The sequence below is a fragment of the Manacus candei genome, unplaced genomic scaffold, assembly GCF_025592945.1.
Source record: "Manacus candei isolate 608988 ecotype Guabito, Panama unplaced genomic scaffold, ASM2559294v1 h1tg000028l, whole genome shotgun sequence".
NCBI classification, from domain to species: domain Eukaryota; kingdom Metazoa; phylum Chordata; class Aves; order Passeriformes; family Pipridae; genus Manacus; species Manacus candei.
In genome coordinates this window covers 19,734,443-19,758,980 of record NW_026138076.1, presented here as the reverse complement: position 1 = coordinate 19,758,980, position 24,538 = coordinate 19,734,443, and the positions used below count along the sequence as shown (strand labels likewise).

At 36.2% G+C, this 24,538-nt stretch overlaps 2 protein-coding genes across 10 annotated transcripts in view; one reads left to right on the top strand and one right to left on the bottom strand.

Annotated features, from left to right (window-relative positions):
• Positions 1-1,632: 1,632 nt before the first annotated feature.
• On the bottom strand, positions 1,633-23,696 carry FBXO8 (F-box protein 8). Of its 4 annotated transcripts, none has more exons than XM_051790215.1 (6): positions 23,454-23,696; positions 21,403-21,739; positions 19,137-19,263; positions 11,831-11,949; positions 10,226-10,422; positions 1,633-9,424 (listed from the first exon to the last, which is right to left on the bottom strand). In XM_051790215.1, the coding sequence occupies exons 2-6, from the start codon at positions 21,726-21,728 to the stop codon at positions 9,237-9,239; spliced, it is 957 nt and encodes a 318-aa protein (XP_051646175.1). In that variant the 5' UTR covers positions 21,729-21,739; positions 23,454-23,696; the 3' UTR covers positions 1,633-9,236. The 4 variants fall into 4 exon arrangements, with proteins under 4 accessions (XP_051646175.1, XP_051646173.1, XP_051646174.1 ...); XM_051790213.1 differs by having other exon boundaries at positions 21,403-21,736; positions 23,454-23,574; XM_051790214.1 differs by lacking the exon at positions 23,454-23,696 and adding an exon at positions 23,050-23,311.
• CEP44 (centrosomal protein 44) overlaps positions 23,685-24,538 on the top strand; it is a 14,525-nt gene continuing 13,671 nt past the window's right edge. For 4 of the 6 annotated variants that reach the window (XM_051790199.1, XM_051790196.1, XM_051790197.1 and 1 more), the window contains exon 1: positions 23,704-23,820. The gene's annotated coding sequence lies outside the window, so the exon portion shown is untranslated. Of the gene's footprint in view, positions 23,821-24,538 lie in introns of all 6 variants that reach the window. The other 2 variants (XM_051790198.1, XM_051790195.1) reach the window with 2 other exon arrangements.

The window sequence follows — 24,538 nt, the reverse complement described above, 5'->3', positions numbered from 1 at the left end:
GGGACTTACATCTAAGATCCCCCTTTTAACGACCTGTGTTTAAAATGGATTGGATTACTTGCTTGCTTAAAGGTAGTTCCATTTTCATATAACAATTTATACTTATCATCATGTAAGTGAAAGCTTTAGCAATCAAAGCTTTATTCTTGCGGACCTGAGGTATTATTTTCCACAGAAATGTATTATGGAGTCCTTTCACAGAAACTTGTCTTGATTTGTGATGTATAAGACTGACACAATGAGTGATAAATGTATTAAATGACAATTTTCAGTTAAAATAGCACATGAAATACATAGTCATTAAAACAGTATCTGAAGACTCAGCAAATACCTAATAATTTTGATGTAAGTGATTTTAATGTTATGGAAAAACTGAAAGCTCACATACATTTTTATCCTCGAAGATTCAGTCTTTCCCCCTCTTCCCCCAAGAGAAATTATTATTAAGACTGATACAAGCAAGCTTTTCTGGAAAGAAAGAAAATGAAAAAGGAGGAAAGGGGAGAGAATTATACAATACACATACCTAACAGTATAAACAACTCCACCCCTCATCCTCCAACCTGGCTTTCTTCAGCCTTTTGAGCATTTTTTCTAAAATTTGTGATATGGCAAGTGACAAATGTCTTTCCGGAAGATCTGAAAACGCTACTGACTCACCAAAGACTGTTTGTGAGAAGTGCTGGCCAGAGTAGACAGGTTACTATTCATCAGCCTCTTAAAACACAAATTCTCCTTTGCTACATTATGTGGTACATCTATACACTGAAAACTGGCTATGAAGGGAGTGAAACCAAATGGACACTTCAATCATTGCTTGAGAAGATTAGATTTTACTAAAACTGAGACACCTTTTCTTTTAGATCAATATTCTGCCATACCTATACAGGTGGGACTCTGCTTTTTGTTTTACAAATCTCCTACGCATCACGGGCATTGAATTTTACAATTTCTCTTTTTTCTGAGGTTAAATGCTTTCTGGCACTACTTGTATTAAGTAGGACTTACACTACTTGTAGTAAGCATAAACACTCCAAAGAGTCAACCTGCTTTTGCTTCTCTTCTTTATTGAGAATAATTATCCCAAAAGATTTGAGAATACCGCTATGTTTCAATTGATAACACAGTGACGTTTATCAGCTTAAACAGTGTGTTGAGACAATGGATCTGTGAGAAGGTGAGGCATTAAAGATAATTCTAAGCTTTTGCTTCTTCCAAATCTCAATAACATCCTGACTCTACTCCTCTGAGTTACTGATTTGCTTTTGACAGCAGTGGGACAACAATTTTACTAGGGTGTAACTTGTTAGCTGTCTTGTAAGGATAAGGCAGATAAGCTTCTCCAAGTATTATCTCATATTCTGTGTAAAATTCTTCTTAGTTCAAGTATGTAGCGAACAACTTCTAAAATAGACTAAAGATCATCAATCAGCATTCATTAAATTAGTTTGAGGATGATTTTGGAATGGATTGACATAAAACTATGATTGGCAATACGACGAATTAGTTGGAGGGGGAACCTTCAGGCCCTGGGTGCCAGCCCATTACCTGGAAGGTGAATGCTCTTCCCCCCTGCCCCGCCACATGGCCTGGCAACCCCGTAAGGAGCTCACACAGACCACCAGGGAGGGATGGACAAAAAAAGGAAGTTTACTGTGGAATAGGGGTTTATAAGGCTTTTAGGAGGGTCAAAAGGGGACCAATTACAGGTTCAGGGTCATACAGAAAAAACCAGTCAGGTAAGGATTTAACAGCCAATAGGAAGGGGTTAACAAAGACCAATGAGAAACACCTCAGGACATCTTCCCAGGACACTCCTGTATGGGAGACAATAGTCCTTCACAGGGAGTGTTGGGAAGAAGGGGCAATGACTTTGCAGAAAAGCAAAAGCCATTTTAAAACCTGTTTAAACCACCTTAAAAACTTCTGTTTCTATAACATTTGAGCTGTTTTCTTCTTTTTCTTCACTAGTCCATCTCTGACAGGACTTCTGCCATCCTACATATGGCAAATCCATTGCCACATGGTAACATGGGCTTCCTTTTCTGTTCCTTTTGTATAATAGAACAACTGTCTGTTCTTAGAAAATATTGATACTGAGAATACATCTTAACTGCTAATTTCTCTTTTATCCGTTATTTAACCACTATTAAGAAATTACTAATTTGGTGGAAGAGGAGTAGACTGCAATGGAAGACTGCTCAGCCTCCCTGTGGACAGCTGTGGAGAGGTGAAGAGGTGTTGGGCAGGGCAGGAAGGCTGTTATGTTACTGCAGGAAAGAGGGAGGATGAGGTCTGAACAAGTCTGGGACCAGGTATCCTCTTACAAAAACCACTAATCTCACCTCTTTAAAACGTCTGTCTTCATCTGCATTAAAACCAACAACATTTTAGTTTTAATGAAAAATCTTATCAAAGAACATTTCTTCCCTTGGCTCTTTCCGTTTTACTAACTTGAATCTTTAGACTCAGATCATAAATCTTGATTTATGTTCGACAATTTATGATTTTAAATGAAATCTATCTTATATAGGAAATCAGAACGTCAGTCTATGTACCATTTAAAACTCCAAATTAGGCTTGTAAGTGCTGTGATTTTCAGTATATGTCATGCAGCACTATGTACACTGTGAACACTTAATAGCAAGAAAGGGAAATCATATACTAATGTATTTACTTTTAAAAAGTTGAAAAAGAATTTAACAAAAGCTGATTACTAATCATGTGACTTCCATATTTTATTACATATCTAAACCTTATATATAGGGAAAAAAGATTCAAGCATTTTTATTATATTTTTGCAGTGATAAATGAATGTTGAGTATTTATTCTAAATTTCTCTGCTATGCCAAGGGAAAAACCAAACCAAACCAAAAAAAGTCCAGCTTTTGCTAGTACAAAATCAGAAATGGCACTGTCAGACTTGACAGCATGGAGTAGTAGCAAATACATTTATTGATATAAATTCCTAAGTGGAATATAGAAACAAGAATTACACTTAAATGTAAAAAAATACATCATCTTGATTTTGACTAAGAAGCACACTGAGAGATGCACTTCGCCAGCACTGCTAATGCAGTTCTGTGATTTTCTTGCTTGTTTTTTTATGCAGGTGATTTATGCTGCCTGAAGGCAAGTAAACTTCAGAAGTTCTCCAGTTATAAAAATATATTTCAATTCAATTGTGTTGCATGTAATGAAGACAATTAGTCTGAATTCTGGATAGGAAGACAGGGAAACTGCAGTTGTGAAAACAGTTTTTTTAACACACAAGAAATAGCTAAGATAAAAGTCATGCAAAGAATAAGTGTGCCATTGTGGCTCATAAGGAATATGTTCTGCCTAGTGTAGTAGAGCAGTACTAAGTCTTTTTCACCATCTACATCACTGTGAAGCCTCACAGGATTTTTGGCCCGCTGAGTTAATTGATAGAACTGGTGTATAAAGGGGTCCTCAGGAGTGAATGCAAGGTCAGTTTGTTGATACAGCGTTATGTGACTGCAGAAAGACTTTTGCAGCACAGGCAGGAATGTGTTTCCTTGGAAGGGGAAGGCGGCTTTTGAAATTAAAATAGTCTTTTCAGTTTTTGTGTATTTCATGTGTTAAGGAGAACATAATGCTCAAGCTGTAGACCAACAGAACAAGGAAAGCAAAAAAGGCAAATTGTAAATAATTTTCAATATCTACCTTACATTTCAAAATAATTACTCATTTTCTTATGTTATGGTCCTGTATGAAAAGTATTGTGAACTTTTCAGATTCTGGTACACACGTGAACATAGATGCATTTGCCTTGAGTCCAATAGAGCATTCCTAGCAACCTATTGGCGTGTGTAGTGCTCAAAGGATGAGATTCTCCTAATGAAATGTAGATGGTCTTTCTCCAGAAAAACTTAGCTAAACAAGTTTTGATATATATTTTTCACTGTTAAAGAATTTCTCCTCTGCATGGATTATAGTATTTTCCATAAGGTTAATAATAAAGGCTGTGCTTGCTCTGAAAACTTCAGTTTACACTGGTATTCACTGTCAAAAACAGACTATTGGAGTAATGAATGAGGTTCACTTCCTCAGAATGTGTAAATGTCCCAACTTACAGTTAAACTTTCAACAGCTGAAAGACAATACCATTGACATGTATCTGGCACTAGTTACTCAGGTTTATTTTTTCCTGGAAAGCAGTTTAGGGCGACAGAGTGGCGTCCGGGTTTCCCAGGTTGTTGTGCTGACAAACTGCAGTGGTGGTAAAGGCAGGGAGTCTGACAAAATCTCATTAATCATTTTAAATTAAATCCAACATTCCTCTCCAACACTGCCAAGAAGAAAGCTAACTTTTACAAATGAATACTCTCTCTGAAAAGAACTGTTATCCTGACCATGTTGCTTTCACATAAATAAGCTTGATTTTTTTTAGGTACACATACTCTATTAATAAGCAGCATTTTTAATCTTAAAAAATAATGCATTTGTTGCATTATTAGGAATCTGAAAAATACTTTTTGCTCTTTTTCTGTATTAGATACTATGAGTGAACCACATAGCTGAAAATTAGAGCCTCTTCCTTCTTTCAATGAATTGCAGTTTTTTGCTTTTGTAAAATTGTAAATACAGAAAGTTCCTTTTTAATTTAAGTAAATTTCACATATGAAACGGAAATATTCTGTGTAAAGATTTTCTAATCCATCTTTTCTCTAAGCCTATTTATATGAATAAGAAAGGAAAACTGCAAATCTACTAACATTACGCCAGCAAAAACAGAGGTGATGAAGGAGCAATGTGATCTCTTTAAAGTTTTTTACATACACATTTCTGAAACCAATCCTAGCTATTTGGGTATGATTTAATTGTGCATATTGTATTGCAAGTCTGAACTTTAACATCTGATAAATAATATCAGAATATCATCTAAAACTTTATCCTATTAAAATCATTATTACATGTAGATTATAAAAGTTTGGATATTATTTCTCTTTAAGGCAAAATGAAACCATAACGTGCCTATGGGAGACACAGGAAATACTTTAAGTCTGTTCTTTTTCCATTTTAATAGTGCTTTTGAGCTTTGTTACTCAAAAGGGCAGATCTTACAATGGCAGAGAACAAGTCATCAGCCTTAATGTTTATGAGATCTGATACAACCATGAAATACTTGAAAAATATCCCCATCCAATAGAAGTCAAGTAAATTCGACTTTTCTAAATACTTATTATTGTTATTTTGATATTTTAACATATCAAGTAGGTATACCTCAATTTTGTTTAAGTACTTAAAATAATTTAATACTTGTTTTCCAAAAACAGAAGTATAAACAAATAGTGAACAATGACATCCTTACACAGAAAACAAAATTATTACCACTTCAAAAAAGAGCAATTCCTGTTGGCAATTTTTATCTAAAGAACATTAATAAACTGCAGAATACTGAAGAAGAAACAGTAACATTTATTTGCCCAGCTAGTCAGTTTATTTTCCTAAAGCTGTATTTTTGAACTGTTTATAGTTTTTCTTTTTCCAATGTGGAGGCTGAAAGGGAAAGGTTGAACAGAACAAATCGAAACTTTTTTCCTGAATGTGATATTCTTGCTCACTTCAAAATTGACAGACATATCTCTAACTTACATTTGTTTGGGCTTTTGTATGTTGAAGTTTAAATTTAATTTAAATTTTAAAAAGTCAAAGCTGTATAAATGTGTTGTTTTGAGTTTGAATGGAAAGTATTCTAGACCCAAATAGTCTGAGAAAATGTATAATATCAGATACTGCCTATAACTACCATATGAATATGCAATATATGCCGTATTCCTTCAATAAATGCAATGAGAGTCTGAGAATTTAATACATGCAACAATGAGCTCTATTTGTATGACACTTTACATGGACACAGGTAGACACACTTCCCCTACATGAACACAGAACAGTTGTCCTTCTGTCACATCTGTATATATTGAAGTTAGCAAAATTTCAGAAATGGTTATTCAGAACGATTCCAGTGTCTTTTAGGACCAGAATAGCCAGTGTTTGCAGGGCAATGGGCTGCAGGCTAATTTCTTCCTTCGGTGCTGTGTACAGTCTGTACACTTAGCATTAAGGCCACACCACATGGCCAAAGTTCAAAGGACATGCAGTGGTGGAATCACAATAGCTTGGGAATCTTTGCAGTTATAGGTTGATCGTGCTCATGTAACCAGGCTTGGAATCCTCTACCTAAGTCTTCTGAAGTGCTTGATCAAGTAGCTATTTCCGCATCAAATCATTTAGTGACACCTGGATCAATTAAGTATCTATCATTATTTTCTTTTGCAATGTGCATTGAAGAAGACACTGCCCAAAACTCAGTTTTGTAAAGGGTTTTTGGAGGATGACTAAGAGAATTTTTCTCACTTTGTAAGAGTACTATTACACCTGCTTATGACTATTTTTTCCTTTTAAGACAGAAAATTGCCTAATTTCACATAAAGTCCAGATTATTAAAATGCAAAAAATTACTTCTGAGCCACTCTGGAAAAAGACTCGAACTGGAAAGAAAAAAAAAAGGACAGAAGAAATATCTATATTCATTCTTTGTTTCTTGGTTGCCTCTGAGGGAATTCACACTTTGCATGTTGTGTTTGCTACTTCCTGTTCAGCTCTGAGCTAGAAACATAATGTACAACATGAGTTGGGCACTAATCATCTAACACTGTTCGAAATCCTATTGGGAAGATCAGATGTGGTTATCTGTATGCCATTACGGTTTTGTTTCCTTTTCCCTTGGACTTGTCCTATGAAAATTTTAATCATACCATCCTGTTTCTAATTTATCTTCTTGGCTGCTACACTGGCCTTGAAGCTTTCTAAACCTTGCTAATAGACACATTCATCTACTCCAGAAAAAAAACATGTTCTATCTACCTGGAGGCTTTGTTTTGTATCAGGGTAAATGGAAATTAAGAGAAATGCAGACTAACAATTCATGCTCTCTTATCAGTGCAAAATCAAAACCAGTATCACTAATGCCAACTTAAATACAAGTCAGAAGAGAATTAAGCCTTCCTCTGCATTTATGGTTTGAGAAGAAAACACTTCCTAATAAGAATAGTTCTAACTTCAAAATTCACTGCATTCTTCCTATTACATGTATAACTTCTGCGGAGTGTTTTCTAGAAAGCTGTATTCTGCAGTGTTCACTTAAGATCACTTTAATGAACCCAGGAGACACTTGTCCTTTATTGTTGGCTTTACAGGTTATGTTAAAAGTTTTCCCACTTGTTTAATTTTTTTTTAATTTATTTGTCTAATACAGGAGCAGAAAGCCGTGTCTTAAACAAAGCTCCCCACCAAACCACACACTCTTTATTTGTGTTTAAGATTAATTGACTGACCACTGCAGAACACATCCTTGGACTTCTTGAAATACATGAAACAAAACAGAGTGAAGAATAGTTATCCTGAGAGAGGCAAGTGATACTGTAAACCTGTCTGGAAGACAGCTGCTATACTGCTGGCTCCTGGCTTTGTGTGTGTATGCTACATAAATACAAATGGCATTTGCACTTGATTAAAGGTAATATAATAAAAAAGTACAATTTTTTCTGTGTGCATTTTTATATGTGGACCAGAGCTATAAACAAAATGTACTAAACACTTGAAATAGCAGCAATAGCTACATTTTTTCTTCCTGTCATTTAGGCAGCCCTTATGTGGACTGTCATTGCCATGATTATTCTCACTTTTAAATAAAATATAACACTCCCTATGTACCAAATGGAAAGCAGCAGCGTAGGCAAAGTGTGTGCCTATGAGGAGTATGCATTCAGTTCCTGGCTCTGCCATGGGCTTTCTACATAGAAGATCAGATTAACCTGATTAATTAATGAACTAAGAATGCCTTCCCACCTCACCTCATGGTGTGGTAGGGAAAAAGAATAAATGTACTTGTTGCCATGATGAATCCAGATGCTACTGATAGCTGAATATTATGTAAACAAACCTAATGAAGAACAGCTCTTATTTTAACTATGTTATGTCAATTTAAGAAAAGCACTGCTCTGTGAGTTGTCTGAACAAAAACCAGGCAAAACCTCATTCAATTCCTGCACATGCACAGCAGTTGCACTGCTAATATTCTACATACTTCAGACACAACCTGTCCTAAATAATTTTTGAAGTATTTCCATAAATCCAGAACTGTCTAAAAAGCTAGCTATATGACTGATTTCAAAAGTAACTCAGTATCTGACTCTGAAACGGCTCTTGAATTCTGCACAGTCACTGCTCTAATCTTGCACAGTCAGTTTTTAACAGCTTTAGCAATGAGTCATCTGGTATGTATTTGCCCAGGCATTTCCATCATTGACACTTCCAGACTGAGGGAACCAGCTGAAAGCAGCAACATGTTAGTAGCCCCCACTACTTTTCCTGTTTGGATTTTTCCTTGCTTACTGGGCTGAATAAGTGATTGTAGTTGCCCTGTTTCCCAAAAACTAGTGTCTGCAAAATAGGTTATATATGTAAATTATGTAAAACTCTCTGTACACTGCATTATTTCCCTTGGCAATCCCTGTATGACATCAGGGTTCATCTAAAATAGAGCCTGTAATCTTTAAAACTGAGTGAACAGCAGATTGGCAATATGCTAATTCAAGTTAGTAAATATAGTATAAAATACCAGCCTAGATATTTTACAAGTGTTGTCATCTCCTAGAATAAACTTTATTGTAGTACTCAGACTAATGTTTCTCTAAGTTATGCATCTGAGGTAGTCAGCATTGTAAAAAAAAAAAGCAAACAAAAGTACAACACTATTTTAAGAGATAAGAGGAGAAATTTTAGTTAAAATATTTCACAATAAAATAATTATGCTTATAAATCTCTTCAGTTAAATATATACACATTACACAGTATCCTAAAAAGAATGAACTTATTAAAGTTTCAAGCAGATCTAACGCACAAATTCACCACTTTGTCAGCTTAGACTGTAATGTCAGTTTAACATTCGTAAATGGCTGTGTCAGACTAATGGCATTGTTTTGTGCAAAACTGAAAAAAATTATGAAAACCAAGTCCTTCCATTCCCATAGTAAATAGATAGAAAAGGTAGTTTACACATACACACACTTACACACACAAACTTTGATTGCATACAGAGGTTAGAATGACCAGCACTAAAATAACCCCCATCTCTACAAAATAATTAATGTCTTGAATTGACGTAATATTTGAAAATTACAAATTTTAAGTGCTAGCAAATTGTGCTTTTAGGCAGCCACATGGCCAATAAGGTAGATGTTGTCATAAAGGTGCCCTACAAAATCTTCACTAATATTCTGTGCAGCTCGCCGTGTATTTCGGATGAATTCCCTCTTTGACATTTTGTTCTTCACGTGAGGGCTTGTTAGATCAATTGAAAGTAGAATCAAAGAGTAACACAGTACATAAACTGCATCTAGACAAGAGAGAATAAATAAAAAAAAGTTTAAAGAAGAAATTGTGATCATTAAAAGTATTGTTTCCTCTCTAAGAACCTTATGGTCTTCATCATCGGGGCTCATAATTTTGTTTACATATATGTATGTATATATATACATATATAACAACTCAAAGGGGTATCCCAGTGAAATGAAATTGAATACAGAAACTTTCAAAGTAATAATGTCAGCAGGTTGCCAAATGAGAATTCACAAATCTCTTAATATTTCTACATAATCCAAAACTCACTAAGGGCTTTATTCATGTTCATTTAAACAGCTTCTTGAAGATTTTGTGAACTAAAGCCAATATCCTGCAAAAGCTTATCTTTAAAAAAGTAAGCAGTTCCACTGCTGAAAACTGCTTCCCCGAACAAATTAGAAATGCTTGTTAACTTCGATGAGGCCCAAAATTCCCTTTCATTTCTGTGAGACTATCCACAAGGTAAAATGCTAAGTGTGTAAGACTTTGCAAGAGGAAATTCAGAGACAGTAAAAAACTCAATTAAAAAGCTGAAGTACAGACAAAAGTGAGGGAAAGATAACATGGAAATAAACTCTATTAATCAGCTAAAAAAAGAATCTGTATATTTGGGTTTTATTGTTTTGTTTTTTTTTTTTTTTTTTTTAAACCCAACTGGAATTATGACTGTATACTGAACCATGTTTGTACTTTAAGAAATATGTGTTTAGGTGCTGATTTTAAAGCTATCAGAAACAGTAATATCATCCAGAAACAAAAAGACTGATCCACAAAATCAAAGCTCATTTTTGCTTACCAGGACTAAGGCCAAGTTCTCTCATCAAATCGGGATTACAAGCACAGAATCTGTGAGAGAACTTTGTTATGAGAGTTTCAAGGTACTCCCCACGCTCCTCAGGAGCATGAATGTGTCTGAAGAACTCTCTCAGTGCATTTGGCAAGAACTGATTTCTGAAGTTGTGCAGCGTCACAAGGTCATCCAAAACATCTCGCCTGGTAGAATGAAAACTCACATTATTAGAGAAGTTTCTTTTAACTGTGGAAATATGAAAATGTAGGTTTTAAAAAAAACCCTGAAAGCGTTAGAACAGTAGGATCTTTGTTTTCTGCTGAAAGGCAAAATGATCACTAACAGCACAAAGATAATATCTACACGTTTTTCACATATAGAGTAGTCAAATACTATAAAAATATACATTAATCAGAATTAAAAGTTTCTTTATATGTATATTCAATCAGTCTACATGGAGGTTTTGCTTCCTTTAAACTGTGACAAAGTCATTAAAAAAGACAGTAAAGGGAATAAATTCACGTGTCACACATTTGGGTGCCTAAGTAGAAGCTGCTATAGGAGTGTCTTGTTAAAATCAGACTTCAGCTAGACCTTTCAGTACTAAGATGGGAGTTTCAACATTAGAAAACTGGTTTTTATTTTTAGTGTCTGAATACACTGTTTATGAAGGGAAGATGAATGGCAGTAGTTGCTAATATTAACTTGCAATCTCATCCACTAAATGGTTTTGTGTATTTTCTATTGACTAAAAGATTGATAATCTGAAGTTTTACAGCACAGGACTGTCAGTGGTGATAACACTACAGAATAACTCCTTTTATTCCTTTAGTAGTACAAGTTCAAGAGGATGACGAGCAGGAGGGGATTCCTGCTAGGACGAACAGAAGGACAGCAGCATTTCTATTTAGATGCCTTTATTATTTTCCTTCTCTTTAACTTCTGTTGAAAGTGCTGGTGCTCCTCTTTCCCCATACTGTCCCACTTCAATCTGATGGCATAAGAAAGCACTGTAGAGACAGAAGAGCACACTACAGCAGGGAGACTGTTCCTTACTGCAGCTCATGATGCCTCTAAGAGGATGCACCATTGCATCTTAGGAGGTGTTTGTGACTTGCAGTTGAGAAATATCAGACAATCAAATAATGGTTAGGTGATTCAAAATTAGTTAAAAATCTATCAACCCTTGGTAAAGTGATAACTAATTTGTCTGATTAATATCCATACTAGATAGGGGAAAAAAAACCCCTCAAATCAAAAAAAGCAGCAAAATATCTAGAAAATCTGAATGTTAAACAGTGCAAAGACTATCCTGCGCAGTTTAAATGCTCACCATAACTTCAAAACAATTTATGCCCAGAACTGCAAAAATGCAGGAAAATCCTGAGATGTGAGACTAATTGTTATAGGTGGTATTTTTGAGGGTTCTTATAACGTGTTACAGTCACATAAATACTTAAACTGAATAACTGTTCAGATTTAGCAGCATCATTTAGTTGCATTTTCTTGCCTTTTTACACTTTAAAATTGCATCACTACAAAAAAAATATTGTTGAATGGTGCTATACATTGAAAATTCATAAAAAATGTTTTAAGAGAAATTCAAATTACCTTTCATCAAGGTAGATTCTCAGCTTCTTCCAATTTAGTGTTCTCGTGCAAAAGATAAACTTAGCTATTTCTTTTGGTGAATCGTCTAATATGCCTTTGGACATAAAGTAGTTGACTCCCTGAGATAAAATACATGTACATATAAATTTGTTTAATCTTCATAATGTATTTGGGAACAAGTATTGTACTTTACAATGTAGGAATGTCATCCTACTAATTAGTTGGGTTGTTTTTCAGAATGATCCCTCCTCCTCTAAATCACATTTCAACATGCACAATACACTCTAAAATTATAAATCAAATGCAAAGAAACAATTTATTGTTATGGTTGAGATTTTACATTCAGTCTTAGTAGGAAATTTTAAATTATGAACCCTATAATGAGAATGATGGTTATTTAATAATTTCTTTACAGTGTAGATGAGTATTTTTATTTTCATACTTTGTAATAGTATTTAAAATGCTGCAGGGACCATAATGTTAATTTCATAACTTTTGTAAATAAGAAAATCTTAGCCATAATGTGTTTAGTCTTTAATATCTTTCATTAAAACAGTAATGTTCTCACATGTATACGATGTATCACATTCAAATAGATGCATTAAATGCATTTGTTTAAATGTGTAATAATGCAAATAAACACAAGCACGCTGATTTCAAAGCATAGGTAAATATCAACATATATAAATATGCATACACATAAATAAGAACACTATGCCTAACATAAAACTAGTTTAAAAACACAGAATTGTATATATTTCATATTCATATTATGATTTCCACAATTTTACACTTCCACAAGCACACATTTCTTGCAGAATAAACATGCCAAATTTAATTTTAAAGTATTTCAGTGATATTCAGGATTCTTTCTGGTCATTGAAATATCCCAAAGCATAAAAATATTTCCCTTATGAACTCTGAAACCAAAACCCAATTAATGGATTTAAAAAGCGTTCACATTTTTCAATAACAAAAATCTAAACCTGAGAATAACTAACCAACTTCTTCCAATTCAGTTTGGTAGGGGCTGAGAGCGGTTCTGAGCATTTGTTACAAGGCTTAAGTACAATATATCTTGACTGTAGAATAACATTGAAATGCAGAACATGTAGGACGGTGCATTTCTGCACAGAACAGTGTACCAAGGGCACAACTTAAATCATCTTTAAAATACTTCTGAAATATTTTTTCATAAACCCGCTGATATCAGGCTTCCAAATACTTTGCAAGTTTGCCCTTTTAGTTTACATTACATCTATAAAGACGTAGGGGCAACCTGTCATTCAGTGCGTAAGCTAAACTTCCCAGTACTCTTCAATGTTGTGTCAAAAAGAAATAAAGGACTGAATGCAGGTTTGGAGCATTTTAAGAAGCAGATTGGTAAGGCAAAGCCTCAGTTGCATCAAGCAAAAAAAAAAAAAAAGTAATTAGAAAATATGTTTAAGAACAAAAGTGAAAAGCCAAGAAAAACCTGTAATATTAACTAGCTATTTTTACCAGTCCATAATTTTTGCTTATATATTTATAGAAAATATCTGTTAATTGGTATATATTTATTTCATTTAAAAAATGGTTTATAAAAATAAATCTTGCAATGTTAGGATCCAATTTTAAAAGAATCTGTATTTAGGACTGTAATGAAGCATGTATTGCACTATAAATTCACATTTCAGTCCAAATTAGATCATATTTTTGTCCATAACATGGATGGACAACATAACGTTAAGTACTCTTTTGAATTAGAGCTAAATAAGAAACTAAAAATGGGAGATTAAAATAAACAACTGTGTATTAATTCCTCAAGAATTTTGGCAATTTATGTAAGATGAGCAGCAGAACATCTTTACATATATCCCGACTTAATGAGATTTACACTTTTGCTTCAGTAACGGGTATTTGCTTAAGGTAGTACCAACTGAAGCCTGGTGAGGAAGTCTGAGTAGCATTCCTGCCACAACGAATAAACACTTCTGCAACACTTCCAGGAAATACCTGGCATGTCATAGATGAGGCAGAATGAAAATAACACCTTCTTTAAGACAGACAATGGGTTGGTTTCTCTGTGACAGTAAATGCTGCATCCTCTTTCTCATGCACTAGATTGCAACTCAACATCCAATCTTCACCTGATAGGCTACGAGGTGTTTGCACAGCATTTTTATTCCCTGTCTCTAGTTCCCTCCTTCTCCCCCCACCATACTTAATTCTTGATAATATCTTTCACTGTGAATGCAGTCACATTCATTTTCCTCAACTCCTTCACAAGCAAACAGAGTATAAATGATATTTACCACATGCCATCATTTTTAGTTGCTTTTTATTTCATTCTAAGCTATCAAAAACACTTTGCAACAGCAGAGACCTGATTTCTCTGTTAAGTTCTTAAATTTTGTCTCCCAGCAAATGAAGTTCATTTACAAGATTTACAGCATGTCATTGAATCTGCTTTTTGTAGCACTGTAAATACTGCCTGGAAACTTTCTCAGAAACCACGCTTCAAATAGATCTCTTTTGGTAGCTAGGGTGGTCACTTGTGGCATACAGACTAGCTGAAATAAGTAGTTCTACACACTATTAAAACCTACACTAAGATTATTTATCAGTCAGCTGGCGATTCCCTTAGGAAACATCTGACTGCAGTCAGGTAGGCAGATCTGTGCCACTCTGCTGGGTCTGAAGAGGCCTTTTTAACACTTGGGAGACATTGAGGGATGAGCACATACAGTATGTTCTTTTAATTCTGATTCAGAGCACTATAACGTTCTTAGCATTAGAGAATTAGGAGAGATGCCTCAAGGATACCTTGCCTCTGTGGCAAGAATATTATCACTGAATTTCAGACAGCTCTGGATAAAATATCAACGTATGGAAGAGTTGATTTAAATTACATATGCAAATAACAATCATAATTATAGACTAATAGTAACAACAAAAGCCAATTGTTGTATTTCAGTATGTTATTTTTTACAGTTGCTCCTTTTTTTCCATGCACACAATGCTTGTTTTCCCAACTTATTCTACTACAGCACTGATGCTCCTTGCTTGCTTTTCTGCCTGTTTCCAAGAGCCTTTGCATTCGTTTATATCCATATAGGATACCTAAAATGGAAAACTTTTATTTTTCAGTATTGTTTTCATTTCTGCATTTATTTTCTTCGCTGCTAGGAGTACTTTCAGAACACTTCAGTACAGCAGTCAACATTAAAACTTTTGTAGTTGCTTTTGACACCTCTGTTTATATATGCATACAAAACAAACCAGACATATTCTAAGTTAATGGCACAGAAATTTTGGAATCAGTGTTTTTCTACATATATAAATAATTTCTCTTTTTCATATTCAAATGGAATTGTTTGCGAAGTCAGTCAGGAAACAATGAAGCTTTTTATCTAATGCCTACTTAAAGGTAGTGCAGGAAAATATATGACAAATACATTTGTCAATAAAGACAAATTTCACTTAATATTTCAAATTTCACATAAATGGCTTTACACATGCTGTATTTCTTTAGCTTAAGAGTTTTTAAAGGTGACTAAGGAAAACACTAGTAGCCTCTTTACATAAACATTTTTAGATGGTTTATATTACTGCAAGTTATAAGTTTTTACATTTTGGTAGGATTACAGAAGTATCAACGAAGTGCTCATTTCTTTTTAGTCTGTACTGTATTTAAAAAAGGTGATTTTGATCACCAACAAAATTAAAACGTTTTTAAAGAAAAGCTGAGAAAATATATGAATTCAAGTTTAAATAATAGCTTAATTATTTACTTAAATTCTTTGGAGATAGTGACTGTCATTTTATTCTATATAGAGAGTATATAGCATAGTAGGGTGCCAATTTCTTATTGGGGATTCTAGGTAACAGTAACATTATTAGTAAATAATAATTAGACATGTATGGTATTATTGCTCCCATTTTTCTAGAGAAATGCAGTATCTTTATATAGTTCATGGTGCATCTTCTGGAAAATATGCACAGTACAGATGAGATATTTTCTACTAGAAATTTTTAAGATTCTTTTACTAAGTAATGAATCAAGTAATTTGGTGACAAACGTGGACACAATATATAACATACACCTCAGTGTCACTTTCACTGTATGTCTTTAAAATACAGTTTCAGTGATACAAACTTATGATGGCAGAAATTGCAAGTAGAACACAGAAATATTTTCCACATTACACAGAATCCATAACTAATAATTAACAAGATTAAACCTCTCTGACTTTAATGTAGAGTTTTCAAAAGGTTTGAGCTGTATGTTCCTTTCCAACTTTTTTGATAAATCACACAAAAGAACTTCTTCCCCCTATAGCATACACATAATTCTGGTAGTCTTCAGACAGATAAATCAGTGCATCTAAAAATTGGCTTGCTTAGTAAATGATAATGAAATAGGATAAGTTTCAAAAAAACCTGCTTAGAAATATACAGCATTGTAAACATTCCACCATCTACACACTATAATTAAAGTCTGGTAAGGTAGCTATATACAAGTGGCAAATCATTTAAAATGAGGAAGAGGTCAGAAAAAACTGACCTCCCTGACAAAAACTAAGGGCAGTTGATAGTGAAGAAGACAATCAGAAGAGTGGAAAGCCAGGCTTAGCATAAGTACTGTCTTACTGAACTTTATCATTATGCTATATAAAGGAAATCACAACCTCATTAAAGACTGACAGGATGAAAAAAAAATAGATCTTTCCTGACCAAAAGATTTTATTTTGTACCTTCAGTTTCAATTTTAACTACACAGCATAGCTCCACATACTAAACTTAACAATATATTTTGTAGGGAGTTAGAAACTGGATACAAAACAGTGGGAAATAACTTCCGGTTGCTTACAAATTCTGAGTCATAAGCACATGAGATGAAATGAGCACTGCATGAGAAATATTTCACATACACCATACACTCCCCTTAAAATAAAATACAGCAGAGACCATATAGGCAGATTAAACAACGTAATATTCATACTCATGTGTTAATACTGACACTAAATTCCCCCCTCTCCAAAGAAACAACAAAAAACTGGGTTCCAAAATCTTGGCTACAATGGTGGCGCCATATGAAAAAAACCAACAAAACCAATCAACCAATCAACCAACCAAACAAAAAAAACCCCAACCCAAACATGCACTGGAGGGTTTTTTTATGTGTAATGTGATTAGGCACATCCTTTCAGCTGAATGTGAGCACTTGCTATGAATTATGCAAGCTCATGCACACAATCAACACACTAAATTACAGCAGATATCACAACACCATGCAAACAACAATGGCTAACCAGAGAATCCTACCACAAAGTGTGTAGATGCTCTTCCCTACCCCGTGAGCCACCGCTAGCTCTGGAGCTGTTGCTGTGGAGCCTGGTTACCCACTTTCATGACATGGGCGGTGTCCTTTGGAGAATCTTGCTCCTGTGGCTGTAAGTATTCCTATTTTTATAGTAATTTGATCAGGTCTGTTATCAAATGTAAAGCAGAGTTTGGCAGGAAATTCGGAGACACAATTTGTAATAGTGGAACCTCATATCATATAGTCCAGTCACAGTGTCCTTATAATAATAATTCTGCCAATATCACAATTGTAAACGATAAAAGCAATTGTTGAAACTCAGGCCCTGAATGGTTCCTACCAGGCTATGGTGCTCCACAGGGAGAGAGGAACAGAGCCCTTAGGAGATACCCTGAGGTTCTCATCTCTCATTGAAGCAGACTGTTTGTACTACTATTGTACAATAAAACCATAATGAACCCATAAGAAGCAAGAGGAGCATAATAAAGTTAATACCTAAATTAGGTATACTATAAGTTAGCTCTAATCTGCAGATCTTAATTTCCTTTAAAAATAATGGATTTTTTTATTAAGTGCCTTTTGTGAAGGCTCCAAATGCTTTAAACATATGGAGATTACTTTATATATGGTTGAAATATAACAGCACATTATAAACTCACATAGTTAAGTGAAAAATTATGTTAAACTGAAATACAAAGAAAAATTTGGATGGACAAAGTTGCTACCAATTAAAACTTGATATATTATTGAAAAAATTTAAGTCACCTAAATACTGCATTTCATTTGAAAACCTTTATATTTTTTACTAAATTTACGAAAATTCTGCTGAAAATCAATATTAATCACTCAAGTGGCAAGGTGCTGATATCTCAACACTGTGTATCAGAATTCAAGGCAGAGTTGTATGGGAGAAATTACAAAATACTCCAATTTTTGATAAAAGTAGTGGTCTCTTGATCAAGCGGAATATGTGATAAAGCAAGAACTTAAGCACAATCACATTATTGTAATGATTTATACCACTGCTTTATTTATTTCACCCTGTGGTAACAAGTTCATGTTTTCTGTATCATATCTGCAGAGTGCAATTTGCTTCTAGAAGTATATCTTTTCATATCTCTTAGTCCTTTTCCTACTTTGGATTTATTCAATCACCACTTCCTTGCGTATGCAGAATTATATGCAGGAAGTTAATGCTACTTTTGTTCAGTATTGCACTGTGTACCCTCTTTTCCTACAAAACATTAAGCAGGAGTCTGGCTTTGTCACTTGGGCTCTAATTGCATATCTTCCAGGCAAAAGTTGTCTACTTTCATACTCTTTTCTTCTTTGAAAGGTGACGGACTGAAAGAAGAAACTGACTGTTCCAGTTAGTTACATGAATTAATAAATGCAAACCTTTCAATTTGACATGGGGTATTTTTTTTGAAGATAAATTTATGTTTTTCTATACTATAAAGATTATGCAATACAAACATCCACAGAAATCAAATCAAACTGAACTTCAGAATAGTTCAGCAGTATATCTTTCCCATAATACTTCAAGATTTGCCCTTGATAGTGGAAATTAAGTAAAAGTCGCTTACAACAAAACGTAATTGTCATAGAAGTAGTCAGACTTAATACCTCATTCTACTTTACCTGAAGTGGAACCAAACTCATACTCTGTAGGAGCATTTTAGTATTTTAATTTATGGAAGTGTATTATTATCCTTTAAAAATTCACCGCTGTCTCTTCAGTTAGGATATGTGCCTCGTGGTTATGGATTTCTGGCATCCATAGGTCAGACTGGTGTACAGAGTACTTAGGAGGCAAGTCATGTAAATGGTGTGCACAGCTACAATACTCAAAAACGACCAGAATAGGGCAGTAGCTTAGTATTAACCACCCCTACAGTAAAACAAACACTTATTAAAACTTGTTTTTTATATAGCTATAGTTATAAAAAAACAATCACAATTATTTTAACTGTGTATTACTGTCATCAACAGTTCACTTACCTCATCAGGGTTGGCATTAAAGGTGAGACTTCCCTCATCTAGCTGCATATACAATTTTCTAAAAGAAAATCCTAGAGGCGGATTCTTATTGTATATAGAACAGTGACCCCAAGTGGATTTACACAACCTACGAAAACAGAATTAGTCTATTATAAAAATTCTTTTCTGAATTTCATATATTTTACAGAAGCAAAATGTAATCAACACTGCAAAGCTAAATACTCAAACTGTAGGAAAAGTTAGAAATAGGTTATTAATTCTTTCAGTTATTAATTCTTTTACATGTATGTTGCCACAATCTTCAATTATATGATCATTGTTTTCTTCTCACAGAGGTTTTGGTGTATTTGAGTGCAAACTCGAAACATATCCCAGTAGGTGGCATCATAAGGAAATCTACACAGTGGAGACCTCTGGCCCTGGTAGTATCTGAATGAGAACTGTGAGGAGTTGTCCTCCTGCAGTATTATGACAAATAAAACACTGTTTCTTTTCTTGTGCAGTGAAGGGGACACCACATCTGCACAAAATGATGCCATTAACTCACCACTTTCCCCACCTTTTCCACCAGAATCTTCTTTTTCATGTCTTGGCCAGTCCTAATTACTAGATCTAGCCCCATCCCTCTGTATCTTCTACAACTTCTCAGTTTCTTTCCCTTCCATCTCAGCTTGACTCTGTACCTCAGTTTCATTGGTTTCTGTCCTTCATCTCAGTCTCCTTGATGACACCATCTGAAACCCCCTTTAACTTTCATTTTCTATGCTCTCTAGATTCCTTATTGAACTGGTAGTTTTGCTTCAACACACCTGCTTTGTAACTAATTAGGCACAATGTTTAGGACCAGCAAGGAGGACATGGCACAGACTTTGTTTTCAGTTCAGACCTGGGACTTATTTGGACTGAGTTTGGAACTGCAGCCACAGGACTTGCCAAAGCTTAAATGCATCCAATACATGTGGAATGCTGAAGATCTGTAGATGTCTACAGAGATTATGCAAATTGAGATTCTTATTAATCTGCTAAATCAGGACACATTTTCATTACCAAAGGGCATACTTTGAATGTGACCATTATTTGGAAAGATTTCACTAGAAATGATCGAACTATTTCCAGAATGAACTTTGAGGAAAATACATTGGAGTTTTTTTGCCCCTGTATGTTAAGAATATATACTGCATACAACAAAGAAGCTCTAGTATCTTCAAGCTTGAGCCTAGGGAATTTATTTGTACTTAGGGTGGGTTTGGTACCAAGAAGTGAGCACAGTACAATGTGTACTGATAAACTTAGAAGGTTACTGGTATCCTTCACTGGAATTTCTATTTCCTGTCAATACAACAATCCCCAACAGCAGAACCATTGTGACTATGAAATTATATTGCATTATCCTATTGCTAGGTTCATAAAGCAGGATAGGAAGGGAAGCTGCTTAATTCAAACACAAAGGGGCAAGGAAATACACAAGGAAAGGAAGAGATGTAGAGCACAGTGAAAGCAAAAGAAATAACCTGAACAAAACCCTAACTTACAGATATAGGTAAGAAAATGTGAAAGAAGTTACAAGTTTTGCTAACCATCTACTCTGAAGATAAGTATGACTTCATGAGTCTTTCCTTGTGTTGTAAAACTTAAAATATCAAAGAAAATATTGTTAATTACCTTTTGATATTACGGTATTTTGTATGAAAGAATGTTCCTAGACATACAAGCTCTGCACATGTTTTACATAAATGTGTTTAAATCTAGACTGCAGACATTTCACTTGAGAAAACCCAGCCTTTTTTTCCCCACCTCCATAACTGTCTTCCAAAAAAACATATACTAAGTTGCTCTAAGACAAATATAGTAGATGAGTTATCCTGTCTTTTCATTTGGAAGTTTGTCTGAATAGCATTCCTCGCTCAAGCTAGACACTGGTTTGAAGTTCAGAGAAATAATACAAACATTTGAGATGTGCTTTGAGCTAATACCAAAGTGAAAACAAGTCCTGTTTATTTTCCCCATAATATGCCAAACAATAGGTGTGTAATAACACACTTGTGCCAAATACACTTGTGTACATAGTAATCTCCAAAAATACCCAATAGTAATTAGAAATCCAGAATAACACATTTTTAAACTACATATGCTTCCTCTATGTCAAAACTCATTTAAGTCAGGAATCCTTTGCTAAGGTCAGAGTGCCAAAAAGCACTTACTGAGATAAATTTAAAATCTAATTATTTTTATAATGTCCAGGTCACACTTTTTTGTTCATGCTTACCCTTGCCAGAGGAGCTCATCATTAGCAAGATCCTGCCAGACACATGAAGCTAGACAGAGGTCAGTTGCATTCAGGTATGACAAAATGGTAAAACTAAGCTCTGGTGGTAGCATTTCCAGGTTAATGAATCCTTCTTGTTCTTTAGATTTTCTTGTCTTCAACAGGTGGTAGATGTCAATGCCTCCTTGGGCTTGTTTGCGATGGCTTGTATTGGAAACGTTAGCAGCTACCCTCCTACCATGCTCTCTGGTAAGATAGCCTGGTCCACTGTATCCTTGCTGTTGCAATTGCTGGTTCCTAGCAACTCTCCAGAGTCCTTGACCCATCTGCGAGCCTGCTGGACATAAAATCCAAATTAAATGTTGACGGCTATTAATAAACGTTTGTAAGACAGACTCAGCACACACCGCAAAATAAAACTGTAGGACTGATCTGAATAGATAAAAAGTGAGTTTTGTCAAAATTATGGTGACCATGTCATCTGTCTTCATAAAGCAACTGAAAAAATACTGAAAACGAAACCCATAAAACAGCCTGGATTTTTTCGAAAATTTCCATGCTTGAAGAGTTACAAAATTAACAATAAGCTTCTGCAAAGAGTACCAAATATTATTTATATCCTATGCAAGTTAGGAAGCCTCAAGCTTCAGAACATTTGGAATCTTTAAACTTCCTTTAAAATTTAATAAAAATATCCTATTTAGCGTCAATGAAGCACTATAAAATACAAAGAAAAACAAAAATGCCCTGAGTATTGGGTAGCACACAAGATGAGGTTGTGACTGACATTGAAACAAAGTTTCATGACTTCAAGGATAATGCAGTAAGGATTTTGGGTGCTTAGAAACAAGAGAATGAGTATCTTTTCAAGCTTTCTTGCCTAGCGTCCTAACACAAATCCTTCAGAATAATGTACTCACATACTTAAAAAGAGGACATCACTGCAGAGATAGTATAAAAACCCTTTTTGTAATGTAAAAAAAGACTAAAAAATACATTCGCTACTTTAAGGACCAACTGAAAAAATTTTAGAGAAGAAACAAAGTGAGACACAATTTAAACCATTCTAGAACCAGCTGCTGGAAATCCACAAGGCTCCAATATCCGTGTAGCTATTCAGCAGCTTATATGCTAGTTGTTAGAACACATATAATCTTCCTCATCATGTAATTACTTTCAGCTTTGTAGTAATTCAGGAAAAACGCTTTCAGAACTCACTCGTAACGCAAGATGAGCAATCCCATTGTTATAATAAAGTCTTTTAAGTAATGGTATCCAGAAATACATTTTTAAATTATTTTGAACATACATTTTCAATCTCCAGATTCAACAGGCCACTCATATGTATGTTTTCAAACTTCCAATGATGTAACTTCATCTAGGAATTTAAACCTTGATAGCTTGGCTGTAAAAACTATCACAGTAAAAATAACCAAGCTTGTTTCTAAATTGCTGATCTTTTCCGGCTCTGTCTGGTATCTATCAAAGGCTGATTTAAATTCTAATTGCGTCTTTTTCATGTTACTTTGCTACTACATAATAAATTCTTTAGCAGTGTTGACAAGCACGATAGGATACTAAAAGCAATCTTGATTAATGATGCATTAGCACCGGCTTCTACTTCGTTAAATAAAAACCAACACGCACTCTTGATCTAAATGCTCTCCGCTTTATGGCAACCGAGCCCTGTGGCTGCCGTTTTGCAGCCACAATCATCCCCACAGGAGAACGTTCCTTCCTTCGTAACCGAGGCCCGTAACCGTGCGAGTCCTAAAGGGCTTTAAACTGACTCCGGGCAACCAGGCTGGCGGGCGGAGGCACAGCCCGTCCCGCAGGCCCAAAGCCGCCCCGCGTCTCCAGGAGCTCCGCAGCCGCGCTGCTCGCCGCCGCCGCGGGCCGCGCCCCTCCTCACACGGGGGCTCCGGGATCCCGGCCGGAAAGGCCGCTCCGCTCCCGGCGGTGCCGCGCCAGGGCCCCATTGGGCCGCCCCCGAGGCCCCGCTCCCATTGGCCAGGCCGCCCGCCCGCCCCCCGGGGCACCGCGGGCCGTACCTGAGCCAGCCCGGGTCCCACCGCCGCCGCGACGAGCCCGGCCCGCGTCCGTGCGAGAGCCGCGCCGGGCGGGAAGGGGCTGCGCGGCCCCGGGGAGAGGCGGGGGCAGCCGGAGGGGCGCAGGGAGGGAGCCTGGGCTGGGAGGGAGCCTCGGCAGGAGGACGCGCCCGCCGCCCCGCGTCCCCACTGGGCCGCTCTGACGGCTGCTGTTGTTGCTGGAAGTGACGTCACCGGGGGCGCAGGAAGCGGAAGTGGCCGTTGGGTTCGCGGCGGCAGATTCAGTGTGTGCCCGGCTCGGCTCCCAGGGGGAACAGCGGCGCTCCCGGCGGGAACTGCGGGGTTCCCACGGGGGGTGCGCCTGGCGCGGGTGAGCGTCAGGATCTCTCCCGGGGAAGGGGTTTGTCCCAGCCGTGCGGGCCGGCTCCAAGCGCAGGGTTCTGCCTCTCCCTGGGGCCTGTCCAAGAGTTAGGGAGGGCGGATGTGGAGCCGGCCCCAGTCCCACTCTGGCGAGTTCGCCTCAGCACGCTGCGCCGTGTCCTGGCGGGGACACGCGATTTTCCCGCTGGAGTTGCGGTGGCGCCCAGGGCAGCCAGCCAATGACACGCAGTTCCTTGTGCGGTTCGCTCCTGTGCGAGTTGCCTGTGTGCTCCAAGTGCGACGGTGGTATCTGGCACGATAGCGAAATCCACTGTTTGTCGGTGACGTTTTTGCGTCTCTGCGTAATGGTGCTATTTCCCCTCAGTTCCCCACCCCATGCGAGAGGACTGGCTAGATAAAATTAGAAGAAATCACAAACCTATTTTGTTAGGCATTTCAAAGACAATGCTTACAGTGTTGAGATACTTGGTAACCTGCATGGGGTAGCTATTTTGGTTCTTTTTTGGTTTTGGTGTTTTGTTTTGTTTGTTTGTTTGTTTGTTTTTTTATTTGTTTGGTTTTATTTGTTTTTTATTTGTTTGGTTTTTATTTTTTTTTTTTTTTGTTTTACATTGATTCTTTGAATACCATGTGCAGTTTTCAAGAATTGTTGTTTGATCCACTTGCAGTTCTGTGTTATCATATCTTAAAACTTTGTTGTACCGATT